The 18543-nt window shown below is 44.2% G+C and overlaps 1 protein-coding gene across 2 annotated transcripts in view; it reads left to right on the top strand.

The window, feature by feature from the left end:
- CHCHD6 (coiled-coil-helix-coiled-coil-helix domain containing 6) overlaps positions 1-18543 on the top strand; it is a 115580-nt gene that overhangs the window by 72081 nt on the left and 24956 nt on the right. For both annotated transcript variants that reach the window (XM_063348320.1, XM_063348319.1), the window contains one exon: positions 5832-5967. In XM_063348320.1, the coding sequence (XP_063204390.1) occupies positions 5832-5967 (136 nt within the window). The remainder of the gene's footprint in view (positions 1-5831; positions 5968-18543) is intronic.

Raw genomic sequence — 18543 nt, 5'->3', positions numbered from 1 at the left:
TTGTTTACACTGTGCTAGGGTTATGTAGCTTAAATATTACTGAATTTTTAGTAGACATTTGGGTAATCTATTCAGCTTCTTCCATCTCTTATTTCTCTTGCCAAACGGCTGCAACATGACTCTTCCCTCTTTCATTCGAGCCATGTTATCAAGCTGACATGCAGGATCAGGGAATCCCATAGGTTGTAGCGAGGCCATAGTGTTTGCGTTGTGATAGTACAGCATCCTGCAACCTGAAAGTTAGCTTTCCTGGCTGTTTGCTCTCTGCTGATGAGTTTGTTATATGTGAATGAAATGCTTCAATTGTGTTTAATTTTCCGCTGTAAATGTCAAGGATGTGGTAATGAGAGAGGATGGAACCTTTCTATGTGCTGTGTATTGCATCTGTCTGGAGTTATTTTTCTGACATGTTAAAGAGAAGCCATCAGAGCCAACTGCTACCCAAGGGAGAATGCAGTTTTACAGGTCAGTTAACCACTTACCGGTTTTTATATATGTACAGTACAGCATGACAGCACACCACATTTATGTGACCAAAGCGTCACCGAGTTTAGTCCGAAATGCACATAATGTACCCTGGATATATAGACGTGCTAACCAACTACATGACACGTCTCTGATTCCTTCCTGATGTGCAGAAACTGCTGCTGTGTGCCCTGGGTTTTGCTCACAGTGCTGCCCATGCACCTCACTGCTGACCTCCGATGCCGTCTGCACTGTAGTGACAGTGAGGACTAATGCGGCTTGCTCGAGTTAGCTCAGACATTGGTCTTAATCAAATAATGCAGCAGAAAGCAGCTAATCGGTTGCTGGGTTTTGCAGCCCACAGGACATTCCAGGTTGCCGTCCCATTTAGATCGCAGCTTGCAGCTGTGTGCTGGAGCTAGCTGCTCCAAAGTTGGCTTATACGAGAGGGACCGTGCATGTCTTTGTTTTTCACTTTCTGAGCTGAGGTATCTAAACGTCTGGGTTTAGATACCATCGGTCTCTATCTCAAGTTTTTTCTCAGCCTGAATGGTTTCCCAGGGTAAAAGATAAAAAGAGGATCTTGCTCTTAACTCCATCTGGAGTTGCCGTTCTACCCGGTAAAGCCAAGCGAAGGTGTAGTACTCGCTGTGGAGTTACTGATTTTGCACTAGTCTAAACAGCTGCCAAGTCTTAAAGCACTGAAGTTGTATCCCTGCTTGGCTAGTCTGGTCTTTTAGCTGGGTGGAAGGACTAGCAAATACGTACACATTTTCCAGCTTTCCAATACTGAGGACATAATTCTTCTTCCAAAAAGGGAGCCTGTCAGCAGCAACTAGCTAGTAGCCGTTGTGCTGTGTTTGAACCCTTCTCTCTATGGGGTCTGTATCCTGATGATGCTGCCGCCTTCATCGCTTCTTGAAGTAAGTTTGTGCGTTTGTCTTTGGAAACTGTGTTGCTTCTTGATTAATTGTTGGACATTTAGACCAGCACTCTTCCTACTATCGCAGAGCTTATGATGGAAATTCTCGAAGAACCTTGCTTTAACCTCCCAGACGCTTCGCAGTTCTTCATGGGGTTTATATCCATGTAGAAATGAATTTGCCAAGACAAATGAATGCAGTTATTGACTGAAGCAGCCGTTACCTGCTGCTATTGAACAGTTAGGAGAGGGTTAAGAAGAAAACCTCTTCTGAGCCACTAGATTGGCCCTGACTAAGATGAATGTCTAATTCACTCCCAGCGTCCTTACTGCTGCCAGTAATAAAAAGCTTGCTTCACATATTCACCCCACTGCAGACGTTTCTCTTAAATTAAATATCAAGAGGACATATAATAGCACGATTCCACGCCAAGCCAATATTATCAGATTGATGTCAGGAGTGATAATAGAAGAAGGATAAGTTGATGAGATTTCATTTATTAAATAAAGTAAAGGGAATACGCAGTGATAGAGAGGATTTGGTAACTCTCGGTGTGTCAAAATGCAGCAAGATCATGCTCGTTCTGCCTTACCTCAAGGGATAGCAGAGAGAAGGATGCCCTTTGTTTCATTTTAAGAAAACCTCTCCCTTCTTTCCCCGACAAAGACCTCATTTAGATCCGTCCATGGGAGGGGGGAGAGGAAGATCTGAAATTGTGGGTTTCATGTGTACGTAGCCTTCCTTCCCACCCAACAGTGGCGAGGCAAAGGTTTCTTTCCCCACTGTGGTGGGGGAGGCACTACTAATGAGTTTTATTTCTAGATTCATCCTTTCCTTTTTCCCTCCTGTCATTTTTTCTCCTTTCCTCTTCCCTTAAACAGATGAGAGTGTGTGTTATTGGTTTAATCTTTCATATTCTGTATGACCTGCATTTATTTCCGAGGTATTGTCAGAGCTCATCTCCCATACTTGCCTGGCCACGGGCACTGTCCTGCCCCCTCCCAGCCCAGCCTTTTGCTCTTGCCTTTTCCCTAGCTGCTATAAATGAGTCTCTTACATCTGTTTTGATAATAGCGGTAGCAATTACAACGCATTTTATTTTAGACAGAGGCTAATTGTCTACTTTTTTTGGTGGTAGCGTATTTTTGCTTAAAACTGTGACCCATTTTAGAAGAAAGGTCAAAGGATACTAATCTGCTCTTCATGCATTCGGACCTCATCCCTGCTCCACCATGTTCCTTCCCCCTCGTTGTTTAAGAAACGATAATAAAAACCGTCAAACAATGAGATGTTTACCAATTGTAGTGGAGTGCCCAGAAGATTAGTTTTTCTAAAGGTTGGTTAGTGTCAACAGCCTTGAGCTGGGCTGAGGTTGAAGGGAGATGGTTAATGAAAGGCCACCTCCTTTGGAAGACAGCGTGCTGTTTCTCTCAGCAGAAATGTTTGTAGTTAGACGCTGCTGGTCTCCATCAGGTTTTTCATGCTTAATTCCTTTTCCTTTCAGACATATATGAGTAAAGCCAGACAACTGTAAGGTGCGACTGGTGTATAAGGCAGTAGTTACCACTTGAATGGAAATATTGCAACCTGAAGTTAAGAGACTTGGCGTGAGCAGGAGAGTGACATCCCTTTGAGTCAGATAGGACAGGAGTAGTGGTTGCCGCACCGGGAGGAAAGCCCTTCAAGCAATTGTTCACCAAAGCGGTTCGGATACCCTTTTCCAGTCCGGATGGGTACCAGAACTAGTCTGCTGATGTGGGTGACTTGTGTACTCCTGGACTCTGCAGGGTATGTTTCCTTATGGTGAGCTCACATTCACTTCTTGTCCCTTCGTTTCATAGACCACGCTGCGTGGTGGGGCACAGTGGCAGTTACCTCCCAGGCAGCACTAGCTTCCCACTCCAAAGTGAAAAGTCTTTCTCGGTAGGATTTAACTGGCTCTGTTGAATTTCCAGTTCGCTTGTGACTGCACTAATATATTGGTTTGTGTAATTTGTATTGATAATTACCTTAACCAACTTTGCGTTACGTTGATTAGTTTCTTTAAATCTGTTTTGAGAAGCTGGTGGAAGTGATGCATAACCGGAGTTTGAGACTTTATTTTGAAGAAATAAAGGAGAATAATCTTGTTATGATTCTGGGTACCAGGTGCCCAATAAATCTGCTCTGTGTTGTGGGAAGTGGCATGTATGAACGCTGATTTAGGTACTCGCTGGGCATGCCTTTCTGTGCTGATTGATCCCTTGCCTCTGGGAGGCTTTAGGCAGCAACACTCACTCCGTGGCTCCTCACTCACCACTGTGTGGCTTTTAAAGAGCCCTGTACTGTGGGCTGAGCACCGAGGCGTCTCCTAAAGAAGAGGACCATGGACTTTGCACTACTGTTGCACAACCGACGCAGCAGGAAGGGACAGTGAAGGAACAGACAAAAAAACCCCAAAAGGCTGGATTCCTGTAGCTCTCCATACCGACAATGCATTCTTCCATACCTCAAGCATTCTTCTTAATGTTTGTACCATATTGTTCAATTCAGGTCAATACAGCCTGTTTTGTGGCATGCCGTACCGTTCTGCTCTTCCAGCTCTCTGCATGAAAAATACAGAATGCCCTTCAGTTTAACATGGCTGAGTTTAAAAAACGTAATTTTAACGGTCTTAACTTTTTGAATGAATTGAGGGATTTGGTGGTATTTCCTGACCTGGTATTGTTTGGTATCATTTCCACAGTCTCAATGATTTGATTAGAGTGATATTAAAGTTAGTGACAAAGCAAAATGCCAACATTATGAGTTTCTGAAGCTCTCCCTGGGTTCTCTTCTATTCCAAAATCTGAAGATTTTTTAGAACGTGGATTTTTAGAGGCTTTAGAGTGATTTGCTGTAGAACATAAAAATTAGAAATGCACACCAGCCTCTAGGGGACCGTGCGTGGAATAGATTTCTTCTAAAAGCCGTAAGATTAGTGAAGAGGTGGAAAAAGAAGTCTGTGTAGTATCTTTGGTGATTTCTGATCTAAACATCAGTGTTTTAGACTGTGGCTGTCATACTGTTACCGATAAATTCTTCGTCTGTCTGTATGTTGGCAGTAGGACTGAGGACTGAAGAAGCGTCATTTGAGTTGTGCCTCAACCAGACTATTTTGCGGGAGCAATCAGCCTGCTGATATGGAAAGGGCAGATTTTTTTTTTTCTTCTTTGGGTCCTTGCACTTGCCTTCCTGAACACCTTACAAAAAGCGAGCGTGATTTGGAAACTCCTATCTGAGCTCTCCAAAAGCTTTTAGGAGATCTTGATTTAAGATTTCATGTTTCTTAGAAATCTGTTCCAGCCGAGAGAATGAGACGTGCCCAGGAAGAGGTCGTGTTTTCTCTCTGCCTTGCTATGAAGCCCTGCTGCCGAATGAGTGCCGCTTGTCGTTACTGTGGGAATGAATACATCATAGCACGGCATTAATGCCTGCCTGTAGCATCCAGCGCTTTGGAAGGAAGAGGTGCATTTGATATTTGGGCACAGATCTGTAAGCATATTGGGGCAGAAAATGCAAGGAATTAAATGGATTTATGGTTTAGGAGGCGGCATCTGACGATTGCTACACCTAAGCATATGTTCTCTTGTTCTCTGGTAAACCAGACCATGCCAATTGTGCTGCAGATTCCTGCAATTTGTGTTTGCCTGTCTGTGCAGCTGATGACACTGTTGTTACTGTGTTTGTGCCATTGTTGCCGGTATTGTTTTACAACGACCTTCCCCTTTATTGGTACTGTTGCTGATGATGTGCCATATGTACACATGCACATTAGAGTATAAGAACATCATCCCTAATTGTTCTTGGGTGGCTGTCAATGCCACTTACGGGGTATGAGTACTAATTGCTTCAGAAATACAAAGAAAAAGATATCTGGTCTTGCTATTATTCCGGTTTTTTTCTAGTCACTTAGAGAATCGCAGTGCTTTCAACCATGTTGGATTTTTTCAAGTGTTTAAATAGATGAGAATTCAATAGATTGAGGCGGCTTATTCACCAAGTCCGTTCAGTTCCTTGTCAGAGTGTTACAGATCTAGCGCAGGCCCAGCCAGGATTCCTGAGTTCTGACACAGATTTCCAATGTGAGTTGGGGAAACCATTGAACCTCTTGGAATTGATTTTTTTTTTTTTCCTTTTTCCTGACTGCAGAGGGGAGATGATGCTTTATCTAAGGATAAAACAGCCATCCACACCAACCTAGAAAGAAAGTGTTCCTTTTTTCTGCTAGGTGCTCTGGATTTTTCAGCTGAAGGACACAGTTGGTCATTTCACCCAATTTGGTGATTGCTGCTCCCACCAGTTTCTCTATTTTTTAGGGCTAGGTGACTCCAACACAAGATTAGTATGTGTGTCACTGGTAAAATGGTAGTAAGTGGGTGAAACTCCTCTTCACGTGTCTTTCTGTGCTTGTTTTCCCTGCAGAAGGAGGAACACTGATCCTGTCTGTGCAAGCCTGCAGTCTGAAATTCTGAAGTGCTACCAAGAAAACAAACGTGAAGTGCTCAAATGCTCAGAGCTGGCTAAGAAGTACCAGCGCTGCGTTAGTGCAGCTCAGAAGGTAACAAAAGCTCTGTTGTACTTGCTGGCTTTGCTGTCTTGTTTTGCATGGTGTTTTCTTCTGGGAAGTGTTTCTGAGAGCTGTGGTATCTGTTAGTCAAATTGCAATGTTCATAGGAGACGATTTTTCTTTGGGATCCGTTTTCCCCACATTCATTCCACATTTCCCAGTCACGCTGTGGTGTGTCCCAGCTTCACTCCTGTCAGTGGGTCCTGTCATACTGAGCTGCCACCAGAACAGTAGCACCGACGCTCCTAGGTTTCAAAGTCAGTCACAATAATTTTCCCAGGTTTTGCCTTCTTGGATGCTGTATTTTGCAAATGGTAGGCAAATCCGTTTTGCCAATGTCAGCAACATTTAGAACGGGCTCTAAACATCCTCCCATTATGGGACTTCACAGTCTCTTTTCCTTTCATTGCTGCATGAGGAAGGCTTCTTTACTGGGCAAAGCTGCTGCCTATTAAGAAAAATGCACACTCCTAAAAACTATTTATCTTGTGCGGGGGTGGCCAGCAAGCCTTATGGCTCTTCCTTCTGAGATGCAGAGCCCTAGTAGAGTCTGTTGATGCCTTAGGACAGTGGCTGCTCAGTACCTTGGAAGAATTTCTGTCTATTGAAACAAGTGAAGGAGAAAGGAAAAATTAAGGATTTGGACATTACAAGTAGGATATGGTCTTGGGAAAAGTGAGTGGTAAGACATAAGCTGCCACTTGGGATGTCTGCAGTGTAAAGGATGCTGTTCCCCACGTGAAAATTCAGTGGGTCAGGTGTCCCTGAAGGGCAGGCTTTTTTTTTTTTTTTTCTTTGGGAGGGTTGAAAATTCTCCAAAAGGGGCTGAGACAATAGTAAGGTGAATTTGGGGAACCTTCTGGGAATAGAAAACTGAGACGCCTCTCATGGGATTACTAATGCACAGGGTGGAGATTTCATAGAAGCAGTCTTTCTCTGTCGCATTAGCATTGTGAGGGGAAGCTGTATGCCTGATTTAAGTATAACATGAAACAAGCTGCCAGCCGGCTCCCAGAAGAAGCCCGACAGAAGGAGATGGGAAAATTGTCAGGATATATTAGACCAAATGTTGTTGCTAGTCCTAGTGGAATTTTTTTCCTTCCTGTTTACAAAGAAGGTCTTTGTATGTCTGCAAATCAGCAAGGTTAAAGCTGCCAGGGAAAGGGCTTTTCTCTGATATCTTTAAAGTCCCCAGCTCCCAAAACGTGTGGTTTCTTTTTCTTTCTCGGCTTTAAAGTAAAGCGGTGCCTGTGCTGCCTCTGCACAATCCGTGCCCTCTGTTGCTGTGCGCAGAGCGTTGGCGCATCTATTGCCAGCCCCCGTTACCTGATGCTTCCTCCTGGCCTCCTGTAAATCAGCCCTTGTAGCCTTTTCAGTGGAGTATATCTTTAGCAAATGCATTTACCAATACATCTTTATTGCATGCAGTGCGGGCGGAATGTGATTACCAAAGAAGACAGATTGCATTAAACTTCAGCATATTTGCAAGCTGCGGCTCCAACCCGCCTGAGAAAGGGGCTGGGACGCTGCCAGCCCTGATCTCCAGCCCAACATTATTAAAGAGTAAATTGGAAGCTAAATGACTGGTAACAGCAGAGGGCAGTGAAAGATCCTATTAACTTGGATCTTTTTTGGATTTGTGTGGTGGTGCGATTTTTGGTAGGTTTTCCTTTATAAACCAAAAAACTAGGGATCGTCTTGGTTCCCAGAGTGTTCAGTGAACTTCAGAAACTTTTTCCCCACTGTTAGAGAAAGTTCCTGGAGGGAGCAGTGCACAGGACATTAATTTGTTGTGGATGATGACAATGTGGCAGAAAAATCTCCTTGCTATGTTTTAAGAAGGGGTGAGAGAGGCTAAGGATTAGGTAACTAAACCTTGGCACTAGATATAGGCGCTAGAGGGTTCTGCGAGTACGAATTCAAATAAGACTTGTGTAAGGCAGTACATCTTCTGTCGTTTCTTTTGTCCCAGGACTGCTCAAACCCTGACAATTTTCCTCACTGCTCTTACTGAGTTCTCTGACTCCTGAGAAATATGTAGTGATCACAAGCTGTTGTATTTTTTTCGTGAAGCATTAAAACTCCCTCCTCCCTTTCCCCTTTTAAGCTGTTATTTTTCTTTAAGTTTAAATTAGCATCTTCTACCAAATGGCTTTGTCTCACGCATTCCTCATTCAGGAAATTCAGGTTGGAGGAATGTGGGAAAGAGAGGCCAGAATCTCTTGATTTCTTGGGTGGTTTTTTTCCTTTTTTTTTTTTTTTTTTTTTTTTTTAAAACACAATTTGTTTTCCAGTACAGGAGGTTGTAATCAAAGCTGGATGTGTGACTTCAGCTCACTTGCATGCCGGTGATTTGTTCTTCTGCTTTTTACTAAAGATTTTATAAGGCTTGGTGAATATTCTTTAATGAAGCATCTGGTTCTCTGCAAGTTCCTTTTGATGGCTGGTAAAAATGTCTCCAGGGCATGGTATACATTAGACTCAGAGAAAGCAAGCTCTAGATTTCTAGACTGAAAATTACAGCTTACAGTGGATGAGAATAATTCTTCGCATCTTTCCCTTTACCGTGTTTGTTTGAGACTCTTCCTTTGGGCACCCATTTCCCTTTGCCTATTGCCGTGCACATCTCTGAGCCAGGAGCTGAGATGCACCCTCAGTTACTTCTGCCCCGTGGACAAATATATCAGGTAATCATTTAATGAGTTTTGAAATTTATTTTCTACTCGTTTCCTGTACAGGCCCTCTTACTGGAACAGGTTACTTTATTGTAGCGCGTGACGGGGGTATAACTGACATCACCTGTTTTATATGTTTTCTGGCTATCAGGGCTTCTTTGGTAGTCGAGGGAGGGAAACAGGCACTGCCAGAGCATGGGGCAGCTGATCCTGAGACAGTCACCTGAATCAGGCCAGCTGAATTGCCATCGGTGGGTGAGTATTTCTCTCTGCTGCCTGGGAGGCACATCCAGACTATGCGCTCCAAAGTTAATGCCTGTAGTGGGATATTCATTATGGGAGCAGGATCCTGCTCTGATCGTCCGCTTTTGTAGCTAGTATGCGTTCAGCTTGCCCCGCGTAACCTGCTCACTAACTTTTGCCATTTATTCCATCCGGAACATCCAGCTTTGGTCACATCACCATTGGTTCGCTGCAGCGGCGTCGGCCCACTTGGGCTCTCGCTTGCTTGCTGCGTCCGGTGCTTTGCTTATGTGGAAGCTCTCTGACTTTAGAGTATGTTACTGTAATGTCTCCTGTTTAATTTGAGAGTGTTTTATCTTTTCTGGTGGTCTGTTTTTGTGGCTCTGCAGAACTTCAGCTACAGCATAAAAATCACTGGCTTTAAATCTAATAAAAGCTGGGATAATGGGACAGCTGTGGGAGGGGCAGTTCCCATTGTGTCTTTTAAAATTGCCTGTAGTTTATTGACCGCAAGTTTCACCAAGAGCTACTGCTGCCGTTAGATAATGAGAATTGAAAATTGCTGCTGCTGTTTCCCCGAGGTTTTATCTCGTGCCAATGAGAAGAGGGTGTGGAAGGAAAAGGAGAGTGGGCAGTGGAAATCTGCGTAATTTCTTACTCTGAGTCCAGATGGAAGCGAAAAACAAATGATTTTTTTTTTTTTTTGAGCCTGAGTCCTATTACTGAATTGCTTCCCTCCCCCCTGCAAATATGCACTCACGTGCAAGCTTTTCAGAAGATTTGTGACCCATTCTACTTTCCTTAACGTCCTGTTCACACCAGTAGGCAAATCTGAATTTCCATCGAATTTTAGTCGGTAAATTTCTTACGTCATCGGTGGTTATACCGGGGAATCTCCAACCAGCCGCCACTTGAAAAATGCGGCCTCTGGTGACCATGTATTAACGTGATTTGAGATTTCAAACAGAACCTGCGTCCTGCAACAGCGTGCAAAAAAAATGCCGGTTAGTGAAGAGCGTGTATCCCTTTCTTTTCCTAGTGTTTTCTTACTGTCTCTAGGTGCCTGTCTTTCACGGAAGGACCAAGGTGAAATTTTTGCGCTCTAGCTCCTGGCCAAACCAAGCTATAAAGAGCTGCATACTCAGACACATGTATTCCCTTGTCGATAGGCGCTGTATACATTGAGCTAGGAGCCATTCATAATTCTGCGCTCTTTCTTCGTATTCTGCGCCCAGCTTCTCACAAGTCTGCTCTTCATAACAGACAAAGGTAAACCGCCTTCTATCAGGGCTTAAGGGCTTGTCTACGTAAGGAAATTACGATGCCATAAACCGGTGAGTGAGTTTATGGTACAGCAACTTCTCTGTATATGAGCATTCTCGGCTTGTAATGGAAATGCGGGGAAAATTCACACTTGTTTGCTGTGAGTCACTCTGCTATGCAAACAAGCCCTTGCAAAACACTGGTTGTCTGGATTCCAGCAGAGGTAGACTTTTAACACAACCTTGAGTCGACTGCATTCTTCTTTGCCCTTGACTATAGTAAAAAGGAATGTGGTCAATTTACTGCTCCTGCTTTTCCAAGTGATCCCTGTGAAAGCTCGGTTCCCGTTTGGCACACACAGCAAAGCACTGCAGCTCTGCTGGAAGGTTGTCTCTCATCTGTGGGCAGTGACCTAGATTGCTGAGAAGACGCTGCAGGTAGTTGTGCAGTGTCCCATCCTGATGGAGCAGTTTCGCTCAAGCATTTTGGATCCCGCTGAAGCGTGGCCTGCCGGGAGCTGGCGTTTCTGCAACCCGACTCTCTCTCTGCTTAAGAGAAGCAGCTTCGGGATGCGTTGGATGCCACGGGCTGCACTGCAGGTATCATTCTGGATCATTAGGCTCTTATTATTGTTTCCATTCTGATGGATTGCAAAATGCTTTATAGATTGTTTCTGTACCTTATTGGGGTAGAGAGCAGCTGTCAGTGTGTGTGGCTGAGGTAAGAAGGTTTTGGCCAGATACAGTGAGGTCCATATCTGTGCTTGAGAAACGCCAGGATTTCTCCTCCCCCGGGATTCTGCAGAGGTAGATCTTAGCTGTTGAAGTCTCGTCGAGAAGATATAAATATATCACACGGTACGCTACTTGAAATGCAATATATCTAACTTGGAAGGCTTTAGGGTTGTTTGAGCTTTCTGAAATGCAGCTTTGTAGTTTCAGATAAATCTGTGTGTTTCATATCAGGAGGATGATGTGCCCAGCCATCCTCAGCCAGGTATATGCCCGCCCTGCGCTTTTGGCGGTCGGTCCTTGCTCAAAGCAAACATATCTGTAGAGTGTTTGTCTTGCCTTCTCTGTGAAGTCAGTTCTCTTTTTTTTAATCTTTCCCTCTTCCAACCTTTATTTGTGCAAATGCTGTGGTGATAACACTATCAGAGAGTTTATGACTCAATAAATGGCCCCCACAAGGGAGTCGGTGGAGAGGCCGCAAGCTGCAGGCAGCTGCTGTTTGTTTAGTCGTAAACACAGAGGAGAGCGGCAGTGGATTAGCTGTACCCAAGCATACCCCGACCTGTTATTTGCTGAGGTGAAAAGGATCCGTATTTTCCTTCTAATTATAAAGGATGGAAACAGTTATTGTTTTGATTTTTAAGGCAGCAGTTCTGGGTTCTGGCGAGTCTTGGGTCCATACACAACACTTCATATCCTCAAGAGTTCATCAGTGGATAAACTGAAAGTATAGAGCTGCCTGAAAGGACGTAAACCGCCACCTTAATACATGAGGCATGGCCCAGAGTAAAATGCTGGCCTACTTAAAATGGAAATGGCTCCTGCCTATACCGGGTATTTAGGAAACTGGAGGCATAAGTTCTTTATTTGCTCTGTCTCGGCACTTCACGAAGCCCTGATGTTCCCCACAACCCCCGTGAACAAGCACCTCTCTCTGCTGTTTGCAGGCCACGTAAACCCCAAATGCGGCACCTCATGGTGTTTGTAAATTTTGAAGAAAACAAGAAGATAAATAAGCTTTAAACTCTTCTGCTCGCTTGGCTCTGCTTCAAGGCTCCTCTTCCAGAGATACTTAGTCCATACCCTGCATCATCTTTTCCTCTGGAGTGGTTGTATCTGTTGCCTGGTCTGGAAGGAGGGCTCCTGACCCCTCTTCTTAAAAACAATCTATTGTCTAGCAGTCTAATGCACAGTCCGTGGTTTCCTGGTTTTTGTTTGGGTTTTTTTGATGTTACAGTGCGGCAGAATTGCTTTTGGGTCTAATTTCTCGCTTGATGGTTCTGATCTCAGATACACTTACAGGTAAAGTTAATCTAAATATGCGTCTTTCACAGATAATTTTGAAGGCAATTTTGTTATAAGAGGGGAAGAAGTCAGAATACCATTACAATTCCTGAAGTTGAACTGTTTGATATTTTGTAACGTCTAAAATGTGGTCTGTACTACCGCTCTTTTTATTTTAAAACTTAGTTTGCCTGAATGTGTTTAAAGGCAGTCTAAAATTCTTTCTACAATAAAAATACTATAAGAGCTAGCCAGTCGGGAATGAGAAGTCATAGCTGATGGTGCTGTGGTGTGGTCTTTGAGCGAGTGAATCTGAAAAGGCTCATTTGAAGTTGGGTATCAAAATTCCAAGCAAAGTAGGGCCAAGCGTTATCAGGGGAGGAATGTATCTCTCTGATGTATTGTTCTCTCTCTCTCTTTTCAAAAATTATTTCTCTTTTGGCTTAAACTAATGGGACCTACATGGATCTACAGTATCTAACAGGTTTCTCTAATTCTGTGCTCTGTATGGTGTGTTCGGCAGCGTTTTCCTGAGAACCGTAGCCTGTATTCATCTGGGCTTATCTAGTACGGGAAATAGTTGCTTGGGGGTGAGAGAGTGTTGTGATACATCATGCTGTTTTAATGCCAGATTTTTTCACAAAAAGATTTGTAGCACTATGTTGGCAAGTTGGAAGTGGAAATTCTTACTCAGATTAATTCTGGGAGACTGATGACCAAGCAGTCTTGGACAGAAAGAAGTTGATTTCCAATTTTTAAACTATGTGTTTTGCTGCTGAAGTTAGATTGAAACAGATCCACAAAAATTGCTGTCGATAGCAATTGCTGGTTAGAAGCACAAGGTCAGTGGTCAAATGCCTTCACACTCCCAAGAAGTTCCAAAATAGCCCTGAGTTCCATAACTTCCGTGCTAATGTTAGATCCATTCTCTGACAACTTGGCTATAACTTGTGAAATTATATCAGTGGTGCCAAAGTCTTCATGACAAACTGGGGAAACCAAAGATTTGTTATGCTCCTTGTTGGTCGTAGTCTGCGCAGGATGGCTTCCTGCTACATGCAGTTTGCAGTTTCCACACACCATCCATCAGCGGTTTTTGTTAGCAGGTCTTGGCACTGAATACCTTGAGGAATAATAGGATATAAAGCCTTCGCCGATCGGCTGAATGTGTCTGTGTAGGTAGCATGTGCGGGGGTTATTCTGGTGGCATTGGTCCCAGTCCAGTGGAAGAGCTGCTACCAAGCAAGCAAGACTGCTCTGACTAGCCCTTCTATGCACTGCCAAAGAGAACTTGGGAAGTTAATGAACGACGGACGAGCCCTTCTATTAGTAGAAAGCCAATCCTTTTCTCATCAGGGCTGTGGCATGTTGGAGGAGAAGGCTTGGGGAAGTTGCTCTGATGCTGCTTGCTGGTGTTTGTTCTCTCTACAGAGCCTCTCTGTCCGAGACTGTAAAGCATTCATCTGTTACAAAATCTGAACGTTGCGGGGAGGCTTTTCTGCATCGTGCCTGCATTAATTGTTTGTGGTTTTCACCCCCTTGTGACACTGACTGCCCGACAGGCCTTGTCTGGAGACAAGGAAATATCTGGAGATATTTCCTTATCTGGAGATATTTCCTAGTATACTTGGGATGCTTCTGAAGCGATTTAAAGGTATCAGTCCTACCTAGACCTTCTCAAGACAGTTGAAGTAACCTTTATGGACATCAGTGTTTCAAATATAGGAACAAGACACGTTGAAGACAGCGTGTTACATTGATCTGTATATAGTGCTAGAGTTCACTCTGCTGCTGATCTTTCATCTGTGAGCAAGAAACTTCCATTTGGTTATAACATCGTTCTTTGGTTAGAGGCCTTTGGGGGCCTGTAGGAATTTATGAAAGACTCTTAAAGACTTCTGCATTCACAAAAGCTGTCCAGAAAGCCAACACTTGTTGTAATTAGTTTGTTACCTCTGTAAGTTGATGGAAGCAGGTAGTGAAGCCTTGAGTGAGGATGGTGCTGCCATGTCTTGTGTATGCTGTTGTTTCTGAAGTTGGAGCATCGCGCTGCTCTACTGTGTTAAGCCTGAGTGTGCATCCAGAAACGCAGACGAAATTATTTTGACAATGTGTTCGCTCTTTGTCCCTGCTGAATGCCTGTTTGTCCTGCATAAATGGATTTCAGGATCAGCCAACCTCCAGCTCTGAATTAGTCTAATAAGGTATAGTAGGTAGGGTTTAAAGGTCATTTTGCAAGCAGCTGGTTCCCTGCATATATTAGGGGGAATGATTTTTAAAATAATGCTATCGGAAAGCTGTTGATTTAACTTTTCAAATATCTGTATGCAGTAAAACCTCAGCTCTTCTGCCTCTGTCCTTCAAGCTCTCTGCTCGCCCGCTGCCTGCTTATCTTTGTCATTTCCGATTACCTCTACCCATCTGCCTCTGCATTCGCCCCCACTCAGTTTATCAGTCCGCGTTTGCTGCCCACAAGGTCCCGGTTTATTTTTCTGAGCAGATCAGCTGTTGGGTTCCTTCACCGGGCTGTGTAACAGAAAGCTAAGGGTTACTCGTTCAGTCGATTAGTAAAGCATTATTACACTGTCCTTTTATTGGGGGACTGGGAGCTCTGAACAGTCACCACTACATCTGCAGCATTTTTGTGTCTTTGTACCTAGTTCCCTTCTCAGAATGAATTTAACATTGGTGAAAGAAGATCATGAGATTTATTTATATTTTTTAACTCCTGAGCAGGTTGAACTCGGGATCAGAGAGGGGTTCAGAAGAAAAGTGTAAGTAAACACATCTTACTGGTGTAAACTTCAGGAAGAACTGTGTAATGTAGAGGAGTATATTGGTATAAGATTCAGAAAAAATTAGAAAGTTTCTAAATATGAAAGAATTGAGGGTTTTGTCTTCTGGGTGAGGCAGCAGAGCAAGTAATATACTCTGTTTCAATTTTGTACTTGATAACTTTATGAAAGAAGTTCTTTGACAGAATAGAAGAATTTCTGGTTGTAGGCAGGATATGGAGACTTGTTGATCTCTCCAAAGGAATTGGAAAGGAGACTGAATTACTGTTTCTTGACCCACCTCAATGCCATCTTAATTCCATGTTTGAGCACTTCTCCTGATTCCTTTTAATGGGTGGAAGAAGGGAGAAAACATGTACTTTTGAGGCACTGTCTGCAGCTAAACGCAGAATGTCGGTAAATTATATGGGTACTTCTAAGGACCCTCTGGGCTCTCTGACACGTGACTACTGTGTCTTCTCGTGGATTAAGGTGTACACCAATTGCTGACTTTGAATACAAGAGGTTCCCTCAGGCCTTATCAGCAGGAACAGTTGAGAGCTTTTGTCTCCAGTAGTGTTGAAGGTTGGCCTACTTAGGTGTATCATCATTTAACAAGCCCCGTAATATTTCTGGGGCCTAGGATGCTAGCAGAACTATTTAACTTCCTGTGGCACATCATAGTTGTATTTTGTCTTTTAGTACCAAGCCTAATTGTGTTCAGGAGTATCCTGAGGCTCAGGAAATCTTCTCAAGTCTTGTAGAAGTAGGCAGCCATTGAATATTGTATTGGATGCTGTGATCCAGGTAGGATTCTTCCCGGCTGTGTGTGCCTTCAGCTGACGTGATGAAGGCACAGTGGTAGAACCCGAGTGCACTGGAGAAATTTTTGTGGAGATCATGTGCTGCACCAGTGACCACCTTATTGTTCTGCAAAAGCCAACCTTGAAGCATCCGTACAGACTCCAGATCAACCTCTCTGGAGCAGAAGCAGGTTCACTGCTGAGGACAGACAGGGTGCAATGTTCTAATGAATTCCCCTCTTTCCAGCCTTTACCAAATGTCTGAGGCACACGGGGTGCCACTTTGTTCAAGAAGAACAAGCATTTTGGAAGCTGTTAAATTTGAAAGTCATACTTTGTTCTATCTTGTGCTGATGGCGGGGTTATGTACAGACAAAGCTATGGCGTGAACTTGAGACAACAGAATGCTCTCAAGTTCCTTGTTTAACGCAGTGTCGAATGTATGCTGGTTGGGAGATAAGCAAGAGAGAGAGGTCCCAGGCTGTGCGAGACAGTTGCTAGTGCCGCCTCGTTTTGTTGAGCCTTGACATTTGCTGCAATAGAGCCCCATAAAATGCAGGGAAGTCTCTCTCCAATCATGTAGGTGTATTAACAGGTTTCTTGCACTGATGGATTAGAGCCAGGCTGTGTTCAGTAAATGTGGATAAATAATAAAAGGTGAGATTGTGTGCAGTGATCCCAGGTCTCCTCCTTCCAGCTGCCACCTCCTGTCTGTTTGCCGGGAACCTTTGCACAGCCGAATGGCTTTGCTTGAGAGAGCAGGCTATGCACTATTTTCTGACATAGCCAAAGGTGTCTGACACAAAGCCAAAGGAGAGCTTCTCTCCCAGGGACTGAAATGTCAACAAAGATGTTGTACTGCCTTACAGGGCCCTGAATTGCTTTTGTATAAAACCTGAACAGATGTTGGAAGGTCAGGAGCTTTGCCGTATACAGAGCAGCCCCTGGAGAGCAGGGCAGAGCCTGCTCAGGTGTCACGGGTAACGCTGTTCTGGGTTTAATGTGCCAGCACTTCCCCTGAATGTATGGCTCCCGCCGAGCCGTGTCTGGAGTTTTACCCTGATTAAGGAAATGGGACTCGCGTAACCATGTTGTGCGTCCGTGAGCCTGGTTTCTGTCCCACTCTCTGCTTGCTCTGAACCTGCTGGCGAGTTGCGGTGATGTTCCTCAGAAGGCACAAAGGCTCTGAAGTAATAAGTTCCTGTATATCTTGTGAAAGCAGGCAATTAGGTGGAGGGAAGGGACCCCAGTGGTGCTTGTGCAGGAGGGAATGGTATTGACTCACCCTTTATTAGACATCAGTTTGGTCACAGAGGAACTTGACTTCGAGACACAAATCTGAAGGAATCCAAGTGACTTCAGTTCTGCTGCTCATGAAACTGCTTATTTCCACTCGAGGACTCCAGCTTGCCTAAATGAGAGTCTGATTTGTGCTTACCGTTATAATCAGCTTCATTGGAGAGACTCATCAAGGGCGGCACTGCAGCAGCTGAGAAAAGAGAGCAGCCTTGTTCTTAGGGATTGTCCTTTGGAATATGCTTTCTCTGTCCAAGTATCAATTTCCTCCTTTGCTTTTGAGAAATGGATGCAAACCCCTTGTTGCAAGAGAGGGCTGTGGAGAGGGCCCAGCTTTCAGATGTTAATAGCTTGATCCTTCAATGCGTGTTCTCTTATTTTGGGATGAGATAAAAGGTATGGTATTAGGTGTGACCAACCTGGAAGAAGAACAGACCTCCTGGATTTAAGGTAGCTTGTGGTCTTGCTTCCTGCACCCCTTTTTGTGTTGTTCAGCCAAATGTTTCACACTTGGGAAATTTAAGCTCTGGGGACCAGAGCAATGGCTGAGCCTTGCTGGCCTCAGCACCTTCTCCTCCTGATCAGCAGGCCGTTGTCAGTTCCTCGGTACCTTGTTTTTGCTGCTGCATGTTGTCAGGACAGCGGTTGAAATGAGGGAAGAGGAGACTTTGCAACGTGGTGCTCCTATGGCAAGTCCAAGGACTGGTGCGACAGGCAACTGTGTTTGAGTGGAGTAGCCTAAGATTTGTCAACTCACGGGTGGGGACTCAGTGTGGTCGTTGGCTGAGACGTGGGTGGCTGTTATGTCAGAGCTTGGTCGCAGAGTCAATGACTTTTGACCATCTTTTTTCATTCTCTGCTCGTCATCCTTGTCCATCTATCCTTAAGCCCGTGACTGGCAGGAGCTTATTCCAAAGCTTAGTGGCAGTGGGGTGTAGTAGTTGTGGAGTGTGACCATTGAGGAATTGGTCACGTCAGCACGTCTGCATGTGAGCTTTGGACAGTATAGCAGGGGATCGTATTTATAAAGTTTTCACTGTCCCTGTGAGTACAGTGATAGGCTTTGAAGCGTGGTTTCCTCTGTGCTCCGCTTTCCCACAAAATCTTCAGGCATGATCCGTCAAGGAGTGTGAAATATATTCAAAATCCCCCTGCTACCTTTTTCTCACAGTCAGCAGGGTTGTGCTTTCTTCTCTGGTGTGGAGTTGTTTGCTGTTGAGAATAAGCAGTCTCTTTTCTTGTGATTCCTTACCTCTCTTTGGGACACGATGCCATCAAGAAAACCAGCTGTTCCAATCTGAGAGTCTGCCTTTGCCTTCATGCTCTCTTGGCGATTGTGTTGAATCAATGAAGTGTTGCAATACTATAGAGGAAAGGGGGATGTGAAGAAATGAAGAGTGAGATCACACAGCAAGAATATATAGAAGAGGATTCATATCCTGTCACATAGTTCACAGTGGCTGTGTTTGGAACCAGATCTGCTATAATAACAGGAATC

The sequence above is a fragment of the Chroicocephalus ridibundus genome, chromosome 10 (assembly GCF_963924245.1).
Source record: "Chroicocephalus ridibundus chromosome 10, bChrRid1.1, whole genome shotgun sequence".
NCBI classification, from domain to species: Eukaryota; Metazoa; Chordata; class Aves; order Charadriiformes; family Laridae; genus Chroicocephalus; species Chroicocephalus ridibundus.
This window is presented reverse-complemented; position numbering and strand designations above follow the sequence as displayed.